Source organism: Lagopus muta, chromosome 19, assembly GCF_023343835.1.
Source record: "Lagopus muta isolate bLagMut1 chromosome 19, bLagMut1 primary, whole genome shotgun sequence".
Classification (NCBI taxonomy): domain Eukaryota; kingdom Metazoa; phylum Chordata; class Aves; order Galliformes; family Phasianidae; genus Lagopus; species Lagopus muta.
Window position 1 is genome coordinate 2,958,078 of NC_064451.1, and position 19,360 is coordinate 2,977,437.

At 45.8% G+C, this 19,360-nt stretch overlaps 1 protein-coding gene across 1 annotated transcript in view; it reads left to right on the top strand.

Moving 5' to 3' along the window:
- Positions 1 to 650: 650 nt before the first annotated feature.
- The window catches only part of LOC125702761 (uncharacterized), a 41,573-nt gene continuing 22,863 nt past the window's right edge, over positions 651 to 19,360 (top strand). Inside the window, exons 1-4 of the mRNA XM_048966470.1 lie at positions 651 to 664; positions 2,694 to 2,780; positions 10,640 to 10,935; positions 13,994 to 14,100. Of these exons, the coding sequence (XP_048822427.1) occupies positions 651 to 664; positions 2,694 to 2,780; positions 10,640 to 10,935; positions 13,994 to 14,100 (504 nt within the window). The remainder of the gene's footprint in view (positions 665 to 2,693; positions 2,781 to 10,639; positions 10,936 to 13,993; positions 14,101 to 19,360) is intronic.

A 19,360-nucleotide genomic window follows, 5' to 3' on the forward strand; every position in this document is an offset into this window, starting at 1 on the left:
TACATGTGTCTGGAATAACCTCAGTTGCCTTTGGCTCTGAGCGATGTCCATGGTCTTAACATCATGTTGGATGTATGGCTCTGAAGTGCTAGGAGCAGCTGCTGTAAGCTCTGGCAGGCCATCATCAGCATCCCCAGGGGTTATCATAGAATCATAGAACACCAATTGGACATTATCACCAAGGCAGACCATGCTGGGGAAGTACCAAGATCCAATTCAGATAGCAGTAACTTCTTGGTGCAAACATGGTCTCAAGCCCGGAAACCTTTCTGAACCCATTAGAGTTAAGAGTGTTGCAATAATGAAGAAACACTTCCAGATGCAAATAGTTTTTTCACCATGTTACATGGAATTGCACACGTTCCTCTGCTGTCAGCAGGAGCAGCAAAAAGCCCCCTTGGAGGCGAAGAAGAGCTGAAATCTTCTCTGGAGGATTCTCTGAAAGAGAAACAAGAGAGAAGAATATGTAGGAATCAGTGTGAAATTCACCCTCCGAGCTCCCCACAGTCATCCAGGCTTGAATCACTGCATGTGCAGAAGCAGATTAATTGGAAAGCATTTATTAATAATTTAAGAATACGCTGACCTTGGCCATGTGATCACCCCCAGCAAGTTGCTCACACTACTGATTCAGTCAAGCCAATTCCAACATGCGACACCACATGTGAGGTGCTTGCTCACTTATATGGTAGGAAATAATGCTAAGAAATGCACTAGCCAGGGGGAATGAAAACAGAGTGTAAATTTACACTGTCACTTCAAGTCTGAGCCTGTTTCTAAATCCTTAACATGCCTTTTCTCCATCTTGTTTATCAGCACTTTGTCCAAGCCTTGGAGCTTTCTTGAGGATCAAGTGCAAGCATGCTCCATGCTTTAGCACATCCTGTAAGTCCACTTAGTTGAGTGGATGAATGCCCTCAAATACATTATCTTCCAGTCTACCAATAGTTATCTCACAGCATGGTCTTCTCTTTTTTCAGCTCTCCTTTCTTTCCAAATACATTCAATTTCTTTTCAACTTTTTTTTTTTTTTTTTTTTTCTCCCCAAAAAATGAATCAGGGAGAGCTCGACTGAACAGTGATAAAGATCTTAATCTATTTGTGGACTGGGGGCACCTCATTCTCAGTGAACCTCTCAGGACATCTGGATGTGTCACTGCCTTTACGTGGGCAGTTAAAATGATAAGATGGTTTTGGAGACCTTGGCCACCAGCCAGAAGGATACTTGGCTTTCTCTGTTTTATAGACACACTTTTGTGCTGCTATAGAGGAAGAATTTGGTTTTTGATTCTTTGTTGTCTTGTAACAATACACAGCACACAACTGCAGTCTCTCCAGCATCATTTTCTATGGTGCATCTTTCAGCAAGAGCAATTTTTTGAAAATTGAGGATGCAATTTTCCTGCTTCATGGAATCACACATATCATAAAAGACAGTGTTTCTAACAGCTCTGATAAGATTGTTCCATGGCAGTTACATCTGCATTCACCAAGGGATCTTTGCAACACCACAAAACGCCAGCAGCTAACTGCTCTGTTCATGAGTTAGGTTGGTAAAAACCTATGCAGAAATAGTGTATCAGCCCCAAACATATTTCTAGCTAGTTGCTCAGAAATGCATGTGCATTAAACCTGTAGTCTGCAGTACAGGAACTGCTCCCTTCCTTCTGGGAAGGGTGCTAGAACCATGCACAAATTCCCTCACAGACAGGAACCAGCTGCATTTTCCTTGAGCATACTACCTCTGAAAACAGGTGAAATAAAATGATAGTCAGCATCTTGCACTACTCTGTCCCTTGGCCTTTAGTTTAGTTCTCCTTTCCTTGAATATTAGCAGCTTCATACCAAAAGAACAGATGCTGCCATCAGTCATTGCAGTCAGAGCAGAAATGAGTGAAAGGGTTAAACCTAAATGCAAACAACACTGCCATGCTTGCTGTCATTACCTTTTCTGAATGACTGAGGGTAGGTGGAGGCACATATTTTTCTGTTATTACTGCTATTGTCTCATAAGCTTTAGAGAGGAAGGGATTTACATGGCGAGCAAAGCTCCACTTGGGAGCTGGCTCAGAGCAGCTCTAAGAGTGGCTTTCAGGCTTTTCAAAAAGTATTATCTCTTCCCCACTGTGAATGACTGATGAAGGAGAAGACAAAATGTTCCCTGTCACACTCGCAAACACTGCTTCCTGCGCTGTGTTTTGTATTACTGGCGACTCTCACTTTTCCATCTCCTCCACTTGGCACACGTTCTCTGGTTTTCCAGTGCCTAGGGGACCATGTTAGCAAGATCAAGCGAGGAGGAAATTACAAAAATGGCAAAATTTCATGCAGGAATGGAATGCTGCTCTACCATGAAGTCACTGTTTTAGTCTATAAAATCTAGTGCATTTCAAAAAATTTCAGGTACTGAATACCATTTTTAGCTAGATATATATTCGGCCCATGTGGGCTTAATTCCCATTTGGAACAGAATTCCAAGTTTGTTTTACATCTGTGAGAAATGTGCGTGCTCAAGAGACATAAGGGTTCTGCTTCACTCTGAGCCACTCTGGCTGTCAGGATTTGGCCCCTCAGCCTCTTATATTCCTATGGATCTGGGGCCAGCAATGTGCAGTAAGAGCAGTTGACAGGAATTCCAGCTTGTGGTAAGGTGTTCTTGGTATTTTAACTAAATCCTCTTGTTCTTTGAACAGGGAAGCTCCTACATGCCACTTGGCTGAAGCATGCAAACCAGATGTCCGTGCCCTGAATCTCTATAACCAAAAGGACGAGACAGTGAGGTCAGTAATGATTCCCACCAGGATTCCAGACAGAGTCATCATGTTTGATCTGCATAGCGCATCCAGGGTGAGTACAGTGAGCACAGCATGCTCATCTCCCCTTGGAGAAATGCTGCTCTTGATCTGCACAAGCACTGTGGGGATTCCTTCACAACTTCCAGATACTCACACACTATTCTGCTCTACCCTAGACTTCTGTAGAAGTCCTGGAGATCTGGCTAGTGCCCTTGTGCCTGGAAAAATGTTGATACAGAGAAAGCTTTCCAGACAGATATCTGGGCTTTCCCAGACCCGGAATAACCTTTGAGCTGCTGCATTTAAGCCACATATCCAAAGTTCCCTGTCTAGTCCTGCTGAAATGTTTCATTCTCTATAAATAGACGGGGCTGACTTCCCTTGCACGGTCTGGCTGGATTGTTATCTCAGTGAGGACAATCAATTCTGAGCACAATCACATTTGCTAATATCCTTGATGAGCCTGTCAGTAATTGATGCTGTTCTTGGATTGGTTGTTTATTTATTAGGGAAAAGATCCCAGTTCATTTCCCCAGGCAGAAAGCCAGACCAATGATAGATGAAAGTACAAATGCTCTCAAGTGCTACCAGGCCAGAGTCCCACCAGCTCTGCTCCTTCCCTCCTTCTGCTCTTGGAACACATAGAAGAGCCCTGTACAATGAGAGCACCCCCAGTGATGCCATTCCTTCTGTCTCATGCACTTTTGTGTAGCATTAAGGAGTTCAAAGCCCTCCAGGCACAGGAGAGAATCTGTGAGCTGCTGGAGAGGTGCCAAGGCTGCTCCCAAATATCTCATCTATGCCTTGAAAACAAGCAGATCTTTTTCCACAGAAGAGAATTCTTGTTAAGCTGTTGTCTATTACCACTGTTTGACACAATTAGTGGAAAACAGTCAGATGCTGACATGAGTAATAGAGCTCTCAGGACGGGATTGTCAAAAGCAGCTCTGGGAAAAGTTGCCCTACTCCACAGAGGCAGCCACACCGCTTTCAAAGGGTGGTCTCAGCAATCTGAAGGGTAATTCCTTGTCCTTTTGCAGCTATTCCTTTTGCACAGCCCTGCTAACTTTTCAACAAGTGTGTTAAAATATGTATCCTGTGTAAGACAGGTTTCATGGGTGAGGAGAAGAGTTTTGCAGGAAGTGTGAGGATCTAAGAAAAGTTAATTTTGAAGCCACAGGAAGAGCTTTGTGAAGGAAATAAGAACAGAATAGGGTGTAGGTTTTATTATCCACGCATTATATACAGTTATGTACCCCCAAGCACTCATAAAGGCTGTTACAGTGCCTCTCCAGCACCTCCAGCACCACTTCTGTGCTTGGTGAGGTCACTAGCAGCCTGTGGAGGCAGAAGAGAAAAGGAGATACAATTTTATTCTTCATTTTGGATGATGTACAAAGCAGGGATGTGCAAAAGGGATTCTTGGCATGGTGCTTTTTGGAGATGTTTAAAGTAATAGAGCTGTACTCCATGTGTTTCTTATCAGTTGACTGAAAAATTAGTTGAATCCTTAAAAACCCTCAAACACCACCACACCTACTCACTCCAAGAGCTAAGGGGAAATGTATTCTGCTTCCATGCCAGCCAAGCTGGAGGGAGGATGCTGTCAGGCTTATCATACTTATGTCAACCATGAAACTTTTGTCTACCCTGAACGCTGCCTTCACTAGGATAGAGAGCAAAGCAAGAGCCAAGGCTTTGGTGAAAGCTGTTCCTAAATCAATAGTTAGCAGCAATAACAGTTACTTACTGACACCTGGGGGTTATTTGTGTACCTGGATCATTTTATTTTTGGGTTCATATATTCCAAACTTAAGCAGGCCTGAAAAAAACGAAGTTTTTTCCATCTCCTTTGCCTTTCGTGTTGCAGTGTTAGGAAAACTTGAGAAAGTACTCTGAAGTTTTTCTTTCGAGCAAGGGAAGGATGCATCTATAAGCATGTAGGCATGGCTCTGAAGAGATGGCAATCTGCCCTGAATCTCTGCTGCCATCCCAGCTCCTGCCTGCTCACCAGTGGTGTTCATAACCTTGAAACCGAACTGGAATGTCATAGGCTCTGTACAAGCACATGCACAGGGGACAAGAAGTTAGAAGCATAAACAGGCAAAGAGCAAGAGGAAAAGCTGCCCTCATCAAAAGGCACAGTCTGGCACGTGTCGTGGATGGAGACTGAAGCACTGCACACTTCACTTGTAAGAGGAAGGCAGACAAATATTTACTGATATAAAATTACCATGGTAATTTGAATAATGATGACAGCAACTTAACAGTATTCAGAAGGGCTAAATATCCTTGACTGTTTGCTATGCAGAGGGCAGGGGGTGCACAGTGAATCTAAGATCAAACCTTTGAGAGCTTAGCTTTAGCATAGCTTAAAAACAATAAACCTTACTGAGGATCTGCCAGCAAGGCATCACCGCATCCCAGGCGTTAAGTGACCTCAAGAGATGTCCCTACTCAAGGGGAGATTCTGGTGCAGCCAGCTGCCTGCAAGGAGAACCCTCAAAGGGGTTCTTAGGCTGCTTGCTATTTATGGGGTAAGATGATCGACTTGTGGCCATACGACCCAGCATTGGATCTATTGAGCGAGGTGTCTGCTATCAGCGTGTGGGGTCTGTATGTGTACCACACACCAGTGCCTGCTCTGGTGCTGCGTATATCCAGAAACTGCTGTCATCCTGCAGGGTCATTTCTGCGTCACTAAGCACAGCTTCTTCTAAACAGAACGGGATGAAGAAAGTTAAAAGCACGTACACCGACCTGCAGAGGGCAAAGAAGGTTTTCTAAAGAGCATCCAGGTTTTGCTTTCTTTTGATAGGGATGGATTTGACTCACGTCTTAGTGCAAGCAGAGCAGTGTGGCAAATTAAGTGTATTCAGAAAGCCTGGGAAAATGCTGCAACCTAAGTCTGTCTCTGACTGTTGCCTCCCAGTGCCTTGCCCTGGAGGATGACAAACTGAGTCACTGATATCTGCCTGTAGCAGGACATCGTTCCCTCTGCCACTGACACAGGCAGTTCTCCCCCTCTCACACTCATACACTTGAATGCAGGCTATTCACTCCATAAGTGCCCCAGCCTCCCGTAGTCCTTGCCGGTGCTCTGGGGAAACAAGTAGCACAAATCAATACGCATCGAAAGCTTGCCACCTTCTGGACACTGCACAGCACTTCTGTCTTTCACAAAATGTCTTTTTTTCCAAAGAAGGTGCTCCACCTGGCCATTGAAAGTAGATACACAAATGCCAGTGTATTAACTGTGCATATGTGTATTATATATATACACACACATATATATATATGTATTAACTGTGTATATGTGTATTAACTTCAGGAATGAAAAAAGAGGAAGATAGATGGGGGAGAAATGTGAGTGGTAAAGTGCAGCACATTTGTCCATCCTCACAAAGGCAAGAGTGCTCATTTTGTCCCTTTGTGTGTAAGTTGCTCAGCTTGTAAAATCATAGAATCATTAAGACTGGGAAAGACGTCTAAGATCATCAAATCTAACCATGGATCCTCCATCCCCACGCCCACTAAACCATGTCCCTACGTGCCATATCCACCTTTTTCTTGCAAATTTCCAGGCATGGTGACTCCACCACTTCCCAGGACAGCCTGGTCCAATGCATTACCACTCCTTCAGAGAAGAAATTCTTCCTAAAATCCAACCTGAATCTCTCCTGGCACAACTTAAGGCCATTACCACTCATCCTATCACTAGTTAGCTGGGAGAAGAAGCCAACTGCTACCTTACTACAACCTCCTTTCCATACCAGTATGCATCCATCTGTCCATCCAACAGATGTCTTCTGTTTTGCCAACATAAGCCACAAATTTGCATACCAGCAGTGTCACACTGGCATTCTGCCCTCTCCCACTGCAAACCCCTGCACTGCAGAGCTCATACCCCTCTATGCTACACTCTTCTGGCCAGGAGCTCTGAACAGAGCTAATGCCTGTGAGGAAACAAAGTGATCCTCCTGTGCTGTAAGAGAAAGCACAGACACAGGCCCATTTTCATTCCTCATCCACCACAGACTGAATTCAGACCCGGAGGATGGGACGGCACTGCATCCATGTGTCACACACCACACAATTCTCTCGGGTGTGGATTTCATTTCTGGGTAAAATGTACCTGCCCTAGTGATTCAAACTGAGACTTCTGTTCTCATCTTTTAATAAATAAGTGCAGTAATAAAACCTCATGGTAATATAATAAACTCTGTGGGGACTGAAGCTGGTACTTGAGCCACAGGTATTATATGCTAGAGGAGATCTGTGCTGCTCAGAGCAAGCTGTTTTCACACAAAGACCAGCCCTCAGACATGAACAAAATCTTCTAGCAATGAATAATCATCTAGTCTTTCGAATGATGGGAGCCTGCCAGGTTTTAATCTCAAGGCAAAGCAAAACAAAACACAAAGAACAATATTTTTCATTTTCTTTATTTATTGAATCTATTTTTCAGATGAGCCCATGGCCTGTGATGGAAATCTGAACAGATGTTTGTGCAGTCTCAGCCTGCAAGCCTTACTAGTGGCACTGAGCAACTAGAGCTCTCTAAATGCTCAGGTCCAGTGCAGCTCTCCAGTCCCATTCTTTCATTGAAATTTTACAGCAGAAAATCAACTCTCAACAAAGGAAAGAAGGCATTCAGACAAAGAGATTTTATTGCTATTGCTCTGTCATGTATCAGCGACATACCGTGTCCATGCATTGGGTGCTTACAGGTCTAGGAAGAAGTGACATGCCCACCAGAGAGACACTACTCACACAGACCACATGAAACCCGAGGCTCAATTTAAACATCAGAATGTATGGCTATTCTTTTATTTGATAGGACCTATAAATGTGGACATTATTCCAGAATAGGCTCAGGTTTGCATGTGGAAAGGGCTCAGCAAACCAAGGAGGTTTTTGCCAACAGATATTCCTCTTGCTTGCTGGATTATATTAAAGCCAGAAATTGCAAAAAAAAAAACAACACAAACAACTGTGCATGCTGAGTCTAGCATCTCCAAAATAGCACACCTAGTCTTTTTCTGCTCTTTATATGTTTAATGGTTTTAAACTGAGGAAGGGGAGGTTTAGGTTGGATATTAGGAGGAAGTTTTTTACTCAGAGGATGGTGAGGCACTGGAACAGGTTACCCAAGGATGTGGATGCCCCATCCCTGCAGGCATTCAAGGCCAGGCTGGATGTGGCTCTGGGCAGCCTGGGCTGCTGGTTGGTGACCTGCACACAGCAGGGGGCTGGAACTGGATGAGCATTGTGGGCCTTTGCAACCCAGGCCATTCCGTGATTCCACGATTCTATCTGTAATAACATCCCTAATGTATTATGATTCTGTTCTGCTGAACATTACAAATGACTAACTTCTTTCCTGTTATGCCTGACCTTCCTGACACTCAACCCTCCCATGTTAATTTAGTTCCCCCTCTGCCATCCTTCCAGCCTGGTGCAGTGGCAGCAACTGCTTTAGCTGTTTGCATTCCGATGTAGCAGAGATGGTGTATTGCTCTGGAGGACAAATAGGTCAGAAGGGTCAGACCTGTGCTGATGCTTTGCTCTGAATTTTGTATAGGCAAAAGTCACATCGTGGGGTATACTGTGCCAACACCAACCACATCCTTGTCTTTGAAAAGCAGAAGACAACTTGCATGCAAACAGTCCTGTTGTGAGTCCTCAGAAATAGGTCACCCCGTACCACCCTCAGGATGCAGGGAAAGGCATTGATCTCTCATGGCTTTCTGCTGCCTTCAAGTGCCACCTGATGCTAAGTGTATTTCCTCCTGCTTTTGCCCACACGAGGACGTGCCACTGTCAGCAAGACAAAACGTTGCATAGACCACCACCATCACCTCCTCAGGGGGCTCACAGTTTTCTGCCCCTTCCAGGACAGCTCAGCAGCAGTGGATTTCTTCTAGCTTCAAAGGCAAATGCTGTTATAGCAGAGGTGATGATTATAACACGCAAGCAAATGAATGAAGTTACTTCATTTAAATTGACATCATCATAATTACAGCAGTGTGATCAACCTTTTTGATTGTACAGACTGCCTACCAAAACATCACAGCTTGAGGCAGAACTGGATTGCTGTGAGGAGAGAGAACTCCAAGGGCAATTCAGAGGAGAGAGGTGGTTTCAGCTTCCGAAGACTGAGCTCCCAGGCAGGATGGGAATTTGAGCATCTCTCTCCATGCTGGGGATTCACATCAGCCAGCAAGCTTTACACCACAGGACTGAGATCAGCTGGAGTAAGGGTTCCCATGATCTGGTTACAACTGATCTGAAGCTCATAAAGCAAGGTCACTTAGGGAGAAGTGTAAAACTGCTGTTACTATACCCTGTGTTACACCTGGTCTAGGTTGATTTTTATTTTTGGAGTACGCATGAATTGCATATTTGTTATGTTATGCAGAGTTATGTTCTCACTCTGATATCACAAAATGGTTACCTGGCTAATAGTGCTCAGCTAATTGCTGCTACCACCTTTTAGCAGAGTGTGAGAGGTAGGATGCACCCCTAAGCAAAAGATTGCCAGCTTATGGGTTTTATCCCAGGAAACAAGCTTCAATGCACACAATGCACGTGCAAGCAGTGTAACACCTGGGGCAGCCTCAGCCCTTCAGTTCAGAGCTTCACCATCTAGCCTTGCACTGGGGTGTCCCTTTGCCATGTCTGACTACCACAACACAAGCCTGAAGTTAACCTCATGCCTAGCACAAACAGGGCCACTCTTTAAACACCAGTCCTGAGGGCATTGCACCAATGCCTACAGCGTTGCTGGCAGGCACTATCAGTATCCCAGGTGGGATATGGGAGCTGTCACAGACCATGGCAGAAGAACCCTGCTATTCAATCCCTGTGCCCCATCTGAATCCATTAAGAGTTTTGATTGACTGGATGCTTTGGGCCAGGTGATGTCCTAGCACATTTTAAAGCATTGTACTGCAGACTGAACGTAATATAATAGAAGACTTCTGGTAATTTTCCACTAGCTGCAGAGAAGACTTTAGTCTATATCCTTGCTGTTCTTTCTATGCATCTCCCCAGAAGATACCCTAAAATTACCAACATCAGCCCTGTTAAAAGTACTTTGATTCCTAGTGATATCAGCTGCTGAATTTTGTGACTTGCAGCTAATGCTCTGTACCTGGAACAAATCCTTTCCTTGCTCTCAGAATAAGAAAGTAATCTCAAGAGCTTCTTGAATAAGCCCATGCTGTGCAGGTTTCAGGCAGAGGCATGCAGAAGAGCTCTTGCAGATGTACTCTGTACAAAACTGCAGACAAAGACTTGTTTGAAATAGTGTAAGTACTTTTGAAGTGTAAGTAACCTATTTAAGCACATTTACATCGCCCATCTTTGACTTTCTCACTGACGTATGCATCCGCATAGCTTTTTATGCAGACACCCCACTACCACGGGCTCCCAGTTCCCCCAGGACACCAGGCCTCTCCCTGACATGGCTGCCCAGACACCTGCCTTCTTTTGCGTTCTGCCTCCCCCCTCAGCATGGGTAACCAGGCATCCTGGAGCAAGCCCAAGCACTTCGAACCACTGAGTATCTCAAGTTGGAAAGGACCCACAAAGGTGATCAAGGCCAACTCTTGGCATATCATAAAGCAGTTATGGAGACCATGCTCTGCTCCACGCTTCAGAAGCAGCACGATTCCCTCCTTTTGAAGGTATAGGCTTTCCTCCCGTGCCTTCTCTTCCAGCCCTGAGCTGGGCAGCACTGAGCATTACTTAACCCTGCACCCACTCCGTCTTCCTCAGCTCTCTCAGATCGCTCCTGCTCTGCCGGCAGAATGAAGCTCAAAGCCTCCCACATCTCACAGGGCAAGCAAACTGCTCGCTCCCTGGTGGAGTACAAAGCAAACCCTACAACCAGCAGGACCCTCACGCAGCATCCGCCTGCAGCAGGCTCACATTCAATGCCGGCACAGCCCACGTGCGCTGCCTTTTGCTTCTCCCTTGCACTCGGCCCGGCCCCAGCTGCACGCGTGCTGCTGGGATCCTCGGAGCCTCGTGCTGCCCTTCAGCCGCGTGCCTGGAGCTGAGGCGGGGCTGCAGAACGCTGCCGCGCGGCCCCAATCTGCTGCTGCTGGCGATGTGGGTTCCGCGGGAGGCTCCGGTAAGGGCCTTCGCTTCGTCATCAGTGCCCGGCGGGTGCCGGGGTGCTGCAGCCCCGCTAGATGGCGGCAGCTCCTTGAAGGTGTGCGGGAATAACCGGAGCGGTGTTGTGGGGGGAGAGGTGGGGGTTTCTGAGGAGCGCAGCTTTGGGCACGTGGTGCTACCTGCTGGGGGGGGAGGGGAGAAGGCAGGGTTTGCAGAGCTGGTGGAGGTTGAAGACCGCAAATACGGCATTTTTCCTTTAACAAAGGGTGAAAGTGACCGCGATGTGCTGTTTGTAGACCCGCGCTGAACACTTGGTGAAGGTCGGCTGAGAAACCTAGGGCAAAGCTGGGGAGTAAAGAAACACGAGTTCAGTGGCAGAGAGGAGGGAGGACTGTGATATTAGCCGGAATTGCCGAATTCCCTTTTGATCTGTACCTGTGATGTGCAGGAAGCAGCCCTTCTAATGCAGCAGTGATGCATTTCAGACATGCATTTCTGAGTGCCTGGTGCATTAGGTGCAGAGCTGGGAGAAGCCCCAAACTCTCCTATCTTTCATCTGTAGTTACAGATTTACAGGAAAGCTTTCACTAGCTGGGCAGTTATGGTGCCCAATGCTTCTGTCTGGCTGCCTGGTAGCAGAGCACAGAGTCACTGGGGTGTCTGTGAGTAGCACTGAGTGGCAGGCATACCCTGTCTCTTGCTATCATGGTTCCTGTAAAATAGAACGTGCTTTATTGCATGTCTATTATTCTGTTACAGCAACTGCCTTTTGCTGTAACATCTCTCCAGTGTTACACGTAGAAAGCTGTTCACCAGCCCACATACGAGGCAGCACAGCCTGTAAATGACTTGATGCGCAGAAATGCAAGCCTCAATCTTCATTTGCTGATCTCCCAGCAGCTTGCTTAGGGTGTCTCTTCAATGAGCCACTTAGCAAATGGTTGAAGTGCTCACCCAGCTGTGCAAGTGAGACTTGTTTGTCCTGAGTTTGCTTTTTGTGGATCCGTCTGGCAAAATCAGGATCTATTCCCAGGAGTTCACGTGTGCCCAGTTCCACTTTTCCTCCACGCCTGAGTGCAGTGTGACTGCGATGTGGATTTGAGCCTTTTTCTGAGGTGCCTTTTTTCCCCTGCTTTCTCAGGATCACATGTGGAGATGCTGATTCCCTCTGGTTACAGGTGCTTGAGAGCCAGCTCCTCCCTGAATGAGAAGGGAGCTCACTACCTGTTAACTCTGTGCTTAATTAGTGGTCTGACTCACTGGGTAGAAATGCTCCCTTCTGCACAAAGCGGTTCTGATTGCACTGTGTCACCATGTACCCAAGTATCTACTTGATGTCAGTGCTAAAATGTTTGCTGCACTTGATACGGCCTTAACTGGGGTGAGTATCTGGAGTTTACATGCAGCTCTTGATTCCCCCTGTGTGCCTGTTCTGTGAAACAGAAGGAGGGCTGAGCAAATAAGGGAAGGGGGTGGTGAGTTTGAGGTCCGTCTTTCCATTTGCTGAAGTCAGATGAGTGGAATTAAATGTGACCTGTCTGAAAGCCAACCTTGTTTCCAAAAAGTGCATGGGGAGCTGAGATCAGAAGACACATTGCAAACATTGCAGTAGCATAACTTGAGGCAAGTGCAATCATTTACTTGACTAATGAATCCCCTGGGCTGCAAGCAAGAGAGCAAATCTTTCATTCATCTTCTTAATTTAATAAGCAGAGGGGTTGGCCTTAAGGGTAAATGAAATGCATAGTGATCCCATGAATGTTTCAACAAATTGATGTACAGTAAGATAAGGGAGATTCAGCAAATGACTCGCTTTATTCTGAGAGGCTGTCAGTGGGTTTAGGGGGAAGTGGGAGAAGTTAGAGGCGATAGCTCTGCGTAAGGCTCTCCACTGAGGTTCCCTCATAATCTCTCTAATTTGTACAGGCTGGAAAGCGTTATTTTTATTGGGATATCATCTGGCAAGCTTAGTATGAAATAAATGCCTGTTGTGCGTGGTGCTGCATGGGAGACAGCCGTTAAAGAGCTCAGCAAACTTGCTGAGCTATGTAGCATGTGAAATACTGAGCTGGGAATGTCATCTGTAGCAAATCACTGTTGCATGGGTACACAGTGAAGCATTGCTCCTTGGAAGGGCTCATGGAAGAGCTGGAAGACACCTGTGCATGTGGGAGCCAGTGAGACTTCTGCCTTTCATGTTCTTAATAATTTTAGAGGAGAAATCAGTGGTGTGAAACAACAAAATGCTTTAATGGACTGAACAGTGATTGTTGCTTCTACCATCACAATAGTTACTCGTGCAATAACCAAAGTAAATTGTATTGCAAAACTGAGGCAGAGAAGAAGTTGTAATACTGCAATTGATGGTAAGCTTCTTAGCATAAAAATGGGATAAGGATGCTTTTTACACTGCACAGTGAAGTTAGTAGGTTGGAGGGGAAAAAAACAAACCAGAAGGGAATACTTTTTAAACTTCACTTAAACCGTAAGCCATATAAAGTGACTTTAGGGAGCCTGGCTAAACATAAGGAAGTGGAAAATGGAAGTACTTGGCTATTGGGAGGGAGAGGATTTGAGGATTAGATGGTCCATTGCTATCGACTGTAGTTAATTACTTACAACCTTCGAAGGGCCTTTATAAGGAGCACAAAATGCAGAGCAGAAAACTGCCCTGAATTCTCAAATTTTTATTATTTTTATTTAATCAAATTGTTACCTTTTGGTACATTAAGATTTTAGGAGTTTATGAAATCAAACTGGATTGCCAGATTTTCTGCTAATGAGGGTAAGATATACAGTTATCGCCAAGTTCATCTGTTGCATTGGAATATGAAAAAATTGCTTTCGTTAGCTCAGTCTTGATGGGATGGAAGCTACAGAATGCTGGTGGAAGCTACAAAATTTCATATGTATATGCTAATATAGTTTCTTGTTACTAAGATGACTTACAAAGGAACACTGGTACTGGCAGGACTGCTTCAGTGCAGCGGTGTTACAGGGTGTAGCAAATTGCTGTCTTTAATTTAGGTAAATACTTGTCGTATGCTGAAGCGAGCAGCACTGTTTTATTTTAGGGTCCAAGCTGTTGTTCAGAGCACCTCAAAGACTGAAGACCTTGAAAACTGCAGTACCACAGCATTTCTGCTACTACAAGGCCAAATCCCTCAGAAACACTAAACAGGTACGTGGATCTGTTGGGAGCACACATGTGGGCTCTGTTCACTTGGAAGGAAAGCGAACCAGCTCTGTCGTGTCATTCCCCAAGCAGTCAGCAACACATCTGCAAATGCAGCGTTGCATAATACCTGTAATGCTGCAGTTTGTATTTGGTGATTGTGGATGCAATACGTTCCCATGTTGGGACATGGGTTGTCAGTTTCAGGGTTTGGAAAAGTTTATCTCTAACAAAGAAAATCAGACTGAACTGAATTGCTAGCTGCAGTGGAAATGCAAAGTCACAGCTTGAAGCAGTGATTGAGCACCTGGTGGGAAGGCAGGGCCAACCCAGGGCAGCACAGGTGTATGCAATGCAGCTGAGTGACTAAAAGGAGTGGAGCCAGGACCTTTATTTAAGGTCTTCATTTAAGAGTTGGTAGTGGAGGTGTCTTGCTGGATATCTCTGTGTGCCTGAGGCCTTCTGAAGGTAAGTAGCTTCTTTTCTTTGTTTCTGTGCCCGTGGATGTTGCGTTTGATCAAATCCTTATTTGCTTCAGCCTGGGACCTTGGTGCTGTGCTGTTATTGCTGTGCTTTCCATCACAGTACACTAGTGAAGTGTTCTTTGCGTTGTTGTGGCTGTTTGAGATGTGTGTTGCAGGGAGCGATGGGGATGGGTACATGTCTCTGCCAAGCAAGGAGTCCCTGTATGCTACAACACTCCCTAGGCCTTGCTTGCTGGCTGCCTACTGCTGTTCCATTTTAACTGCTGTCTTCATCCCTTCTTATAATAGGGCTGGTTTTATCAAACAGCTTGGAGTGAGGAGACATGCAGTGTCTGAGCCTGAGGAACACTTTGTTCCTGCTGGAAGGGATAAGCTGTGTAGCTCTGCCCTTCCCTGAACAGATGCACAGAGCTGGTGCAATTTGCCAAAGTAGCAAAAGTACCCCTCTTGTGGTTTGGCTGTTTGTTCTGATGGGTTGTGAGTGGAGCTGGTTGGCACAAGTGTCAGATAAATCACAGGGCTGGTGCACAGCAATGGGCTGGAGATGGGGAATAGCAGTGAGACTTTTGTGGTACTGCCCAAATGGCTGAATTGCAGAGCGTGGCCATGATGTGGGATGGGTGAGAGCTCTGCCTTGGTTCAGTGTGCCTGGTGCAAGCTAGTTCTCGTGTGCGGGATCTGGGTTAAGAGATTTTGCACATAGGCCCCCTCAGCCTGCCTCTTGGTGGCTGTTTTGCTGCTGCTTGCTGACTTTTCAGAATTTGAGACTGTTTTCTGCTAGTGTATTAGAACTATGAGGTTTTTTTGTCTGTACTGCTAGCTGTCATTTCCTTCCTAAGAGTCTGGGCAACATTTAGATTAAGAGATCAAATAATGGAAAGAAGCTGATTCAGCCCAGTGTTCACCCCCTCGTGTCAGTGCCTAGATAATAGTATGGTTTTGGTGTGAACCTGGTGAGCATTGTGGTGTAAGGGGCTGGCAGTCTTGGCTGAGACACCTTGATTTTCAGTTCCTAGTCAGGTGAGCTTAGCCTGCTCCAGACTGGAAATCTGGTGTTGGGCCGCTGTCAGGTTTATGAGCTGTAGTCTGCCCACTGATGGGGCCAATGCTATCAGCAAGCCAGTTGCACACTCAGGCATTGCACCCTATGCATCTTATTTCCAAGGTTCTTTTCTTGCTGTGCTAACTCCCTGTGATCAAGGAGCACGTGGGTGAGTGTACTGCTGCTGGATATGGCTGGTGACTTGAGTTTGGCTTGAAATGGAAAAGCTGTATCCTAGGGATATGCAAGTGCTGTAACCCCAGCCAGGGCCTGAGCTTGCATATTCCTGTGTCTCTGAGGGCGGCTGGTGCCAGATGTGTCAGAGAAAGGTGCCAAAAATTCCTTAGTGTGCTTTTTTTAAAATGTCAGGCTCTTCACTCCACTGAGTGATGGCATCTTTTGTGTCTTCAGATGTGCCTCCATATTAAAAATGGTAGTTCTGTACCTTGTTCCAGAGCATGCTGGGTTTCATTTGGCTGGAGCTCCACATCTCTCCTGTGCTCCTGCCCCAGGAGGTTTGGCCTTAATGCACTTATCTACGTACAAGGAGAAGGGAACATTTCTGTTTTTACAGATGGCGTGGATTCAGGAAATCCAGTCAGCTGGTGTGGATCTGGAAACCATTCTGCCCTTATTAACACCCTCCAATGATATAAACAGAGAATCCCCAAAGCAAGGAGCAGTCTAAATAAAACTACAGGCCAAACCAGAACATCTGAGGTGTGCCAGATCTTGCCTTAGGGAGAGAGAAGATGGGAAGTGCCAGGAAAAGGAAGATCTTAATTTTGAAGAGAACAGCCCTATGATTAAGGAAAGTCTGTACTGTTGCCTCTACCTCCTGGGAGAGGGGAGAGATGAGGAAGGGATATCCTAGGGAAAGGGCTTTTCTCTGCCACTGCCTCATCTCTTCTCTTGGAAATGATTGGGGAGATCTAAGCCAGGGATTGTCTTGAGGCAGAGGTTGGAGGCTAAAAAGCCTTTATAGATCTGAGCTTGTATTTGCTGTCTGACTCAGTTTCCTGTCTGTAACACAGAAATAGCATCTAGAAATATCTGTGCCAGCGATGGGAGCTATGAGGTCTTGTTGTCCTTCGCATTTGGACAGAGCTCAGGTGGCTGCAGGTGCACACCATCAGGAGCTGGAGATGTGCCACTTCCACTAGGGAGGATGTTTTTGCTTGATTCATCCCTGCTATGTGCCCTCACTTGGGTCTTTAGTGGAGCAAGCTGATCTTTAATGGTGTGTTTAGGGTGTTTCTGTGTCCTGCTGAATAGGTGGCAACAGTTCTTCCAGGGTTGATGTCTGATCGAGACCGAGCTGAAGAAGGGACTGGAAAACATCCTGTGATACAGCTTTGAGATCTGAAGTTTAAAAAGGGAATTTCCTCCTTTTCTTCTTCTGTCTCATCTCTTTCTGCTTTCCTCTTATCTCTCTTCCTTTTTGTTTATTCTTTCTCTGTAAATCCTAGCGTAAGTAAGAAAGATTTTAATATGCTCAGACAGGAGAGAAGTTGTTCCATGCTTTGCAGATGCACAACATGTCTTCATTAACTCCCCATGACATTCAAAATAGCTGGAGATAAAGACAAACTAAATCTAGGAAGACAAATATAAGTACAGTTTCCCCTCCCTTCCTCTCGCCCCTGCACAGTGCACCCCCCAGGACATGCATTCAATTACTGAAGATGAATGGAGCAAACAGTGCAGCATTTGGGATGCTTTAGAGCACTCTAAAGAGTGCTGCCAGCTTCTGCCATCAGATGGCCCCACACTTCACAAAATCTGCTCCCTGCACAGGGTTCAGCCTGAGAGATGCTCCGTAGGACCTGCAAGCTCTCCTTTCCTTGGAGGGACAGGAGCTTGCAGCAGTCAAAGAAGGTTAGAAAAGCACTGAGTGGGCACTGATATTTTTCTGAGAGCGCTCTGGAAAGTTCTGTTTCCTCCATCTGTGCTTTTTGACCTGAGTTGTTTGGAAGGGCAGCCCTTGGGTGTTTAAAGCACTGATAGGAGGCAGGGCAAGCACTTGCTCTCCTCAGCCCTGCTGTGTCGCTGTGAGCAAGCGATGAGCTGCTTCCCTGGGCACGTGGTGTGTGGACACCAGCTGGCATTAGTGGGAGCAGTGTGCATGCCAAATTGTTCTGCAAGCAAATCTAGATTGCACCATGGAGAGCTGCTGGTTCTGGTTAGCTTTCATTTATCACAGAATCTTTTGAGTTGGAGGGGACCCGTAAAGGCCATCTGGTGCCGCTCCCTGCAGTGCACAGGGACACCCATAGCTTCATCAGTGCTCAGAGCCCCAACAGCCTGAGCTTGGCTGTCTGCAGGGATGGGGCAGCATGTGAGGGCAGTGCAGGTGCAAGGGGTCTCTGAGATCTTACAGGCAGGATCCTAGCCTGTGAACTGAGCACTGTTCAGCAGTGATTAATGCACAGTCTGTACAAGGCTTCATAATTTCCTAGTATCTGAACCACAACTTGGTATGGGGGAGAGCAGTCCCTGTGCCCTGAAGGTTGCAGCCAGGTACCCAGACCTGGCTTGCTATGACTCAGAAGATGCCCAAAGAGATGTTCTTTCATGTGTTCCCTCTGGTACTTTGACAAACTGGAGCTCTTGTCAAGCTTTATCTGCCTGGAGTCTCTGATCTCAGCTCCTCTGTAGCTGCAGTGCTGGAGTTAGGGTGAGCTTGCCTTACTGTGAGCTGGAGTGCACATCTTCCCAAGGAAGGGACTTGCTATCTCCTTCCATTATACTCTTTTCAGTTCCCTGCGTCTCAGAGCACAGCAGATGATTATCTCACAAAAGCATTCTGCTTTTTTTTCCTTCCCTGTGTAGTTCAAATTATCCTTTCCTAAGTGCATTACCTTGCATTTGTCTGCACTGAACTTCATCTGACTTCATGCTGCCCATCCACCTAGCTTTGTTAAATGTAATTGAGATTGAGTTTGGGCTTGGGGGAGGCCTGGGGTTGATGTAGCAGAAAAGTAGTGGCCTGTGATTCCAGGACTATTTAAAAAAAAAAAAAAAAAAGCTGTGTGAGCTATTGCAGTTGTTGAGTCCTCTTACATCCAGTTGTGCTCGTGTTGTAGTGAATTAAGTGAACACCAGAAAAGAAAAGGCAGGGCAGAATCTCATCTCTGCTACACCATGCGTAAAACCAGAAAGCTGAATAATCTGTAGGTGAATTCATGTTTCATGCTCCTTCGGAGGTGAGAATCTGGCCCTTGGACAAGCTCTAGAAAATGCAGCTTCTTTCTTTTTCCAGTAGGAGTGGGTTGACAGCAAAATGAGTTCTGTTACCTTTTAAGTCCAAGGACAACCCCTGGGGGCTCACTACAGCACCAGCAGGAACCAGGGCACAGTTTTCTTATTAAGAATGGTATCTGCTTCCAAGGATGTTAACCAAGTTCATCTACACAAATGAGCTGGTGAATAATCTTACTATTTACTTGGATTGTTTCATTGTTTAAATTACTCCAAGTAAGTGGATAATCATAAGAAGCTAAGTTTTTAATGAGAATAGTGGGGGTAAAGCCACAAACTGCAGTTAAAATAAATCTGCTGCTTGTGAATAGAATTGCACAGTCCAGTGGAGTGCAAAAGCAAGGGACTGGATTCAACAGCCTGGGCAGCAGTACCTTTCCATTCCCTGCTACTGAAAAGGCTCTTGTGGTGTAAGGTGACACACTGTTGAGAAGAATCCAACCCTTCACATGGAGAATTGAACTCCATGCTATGATTT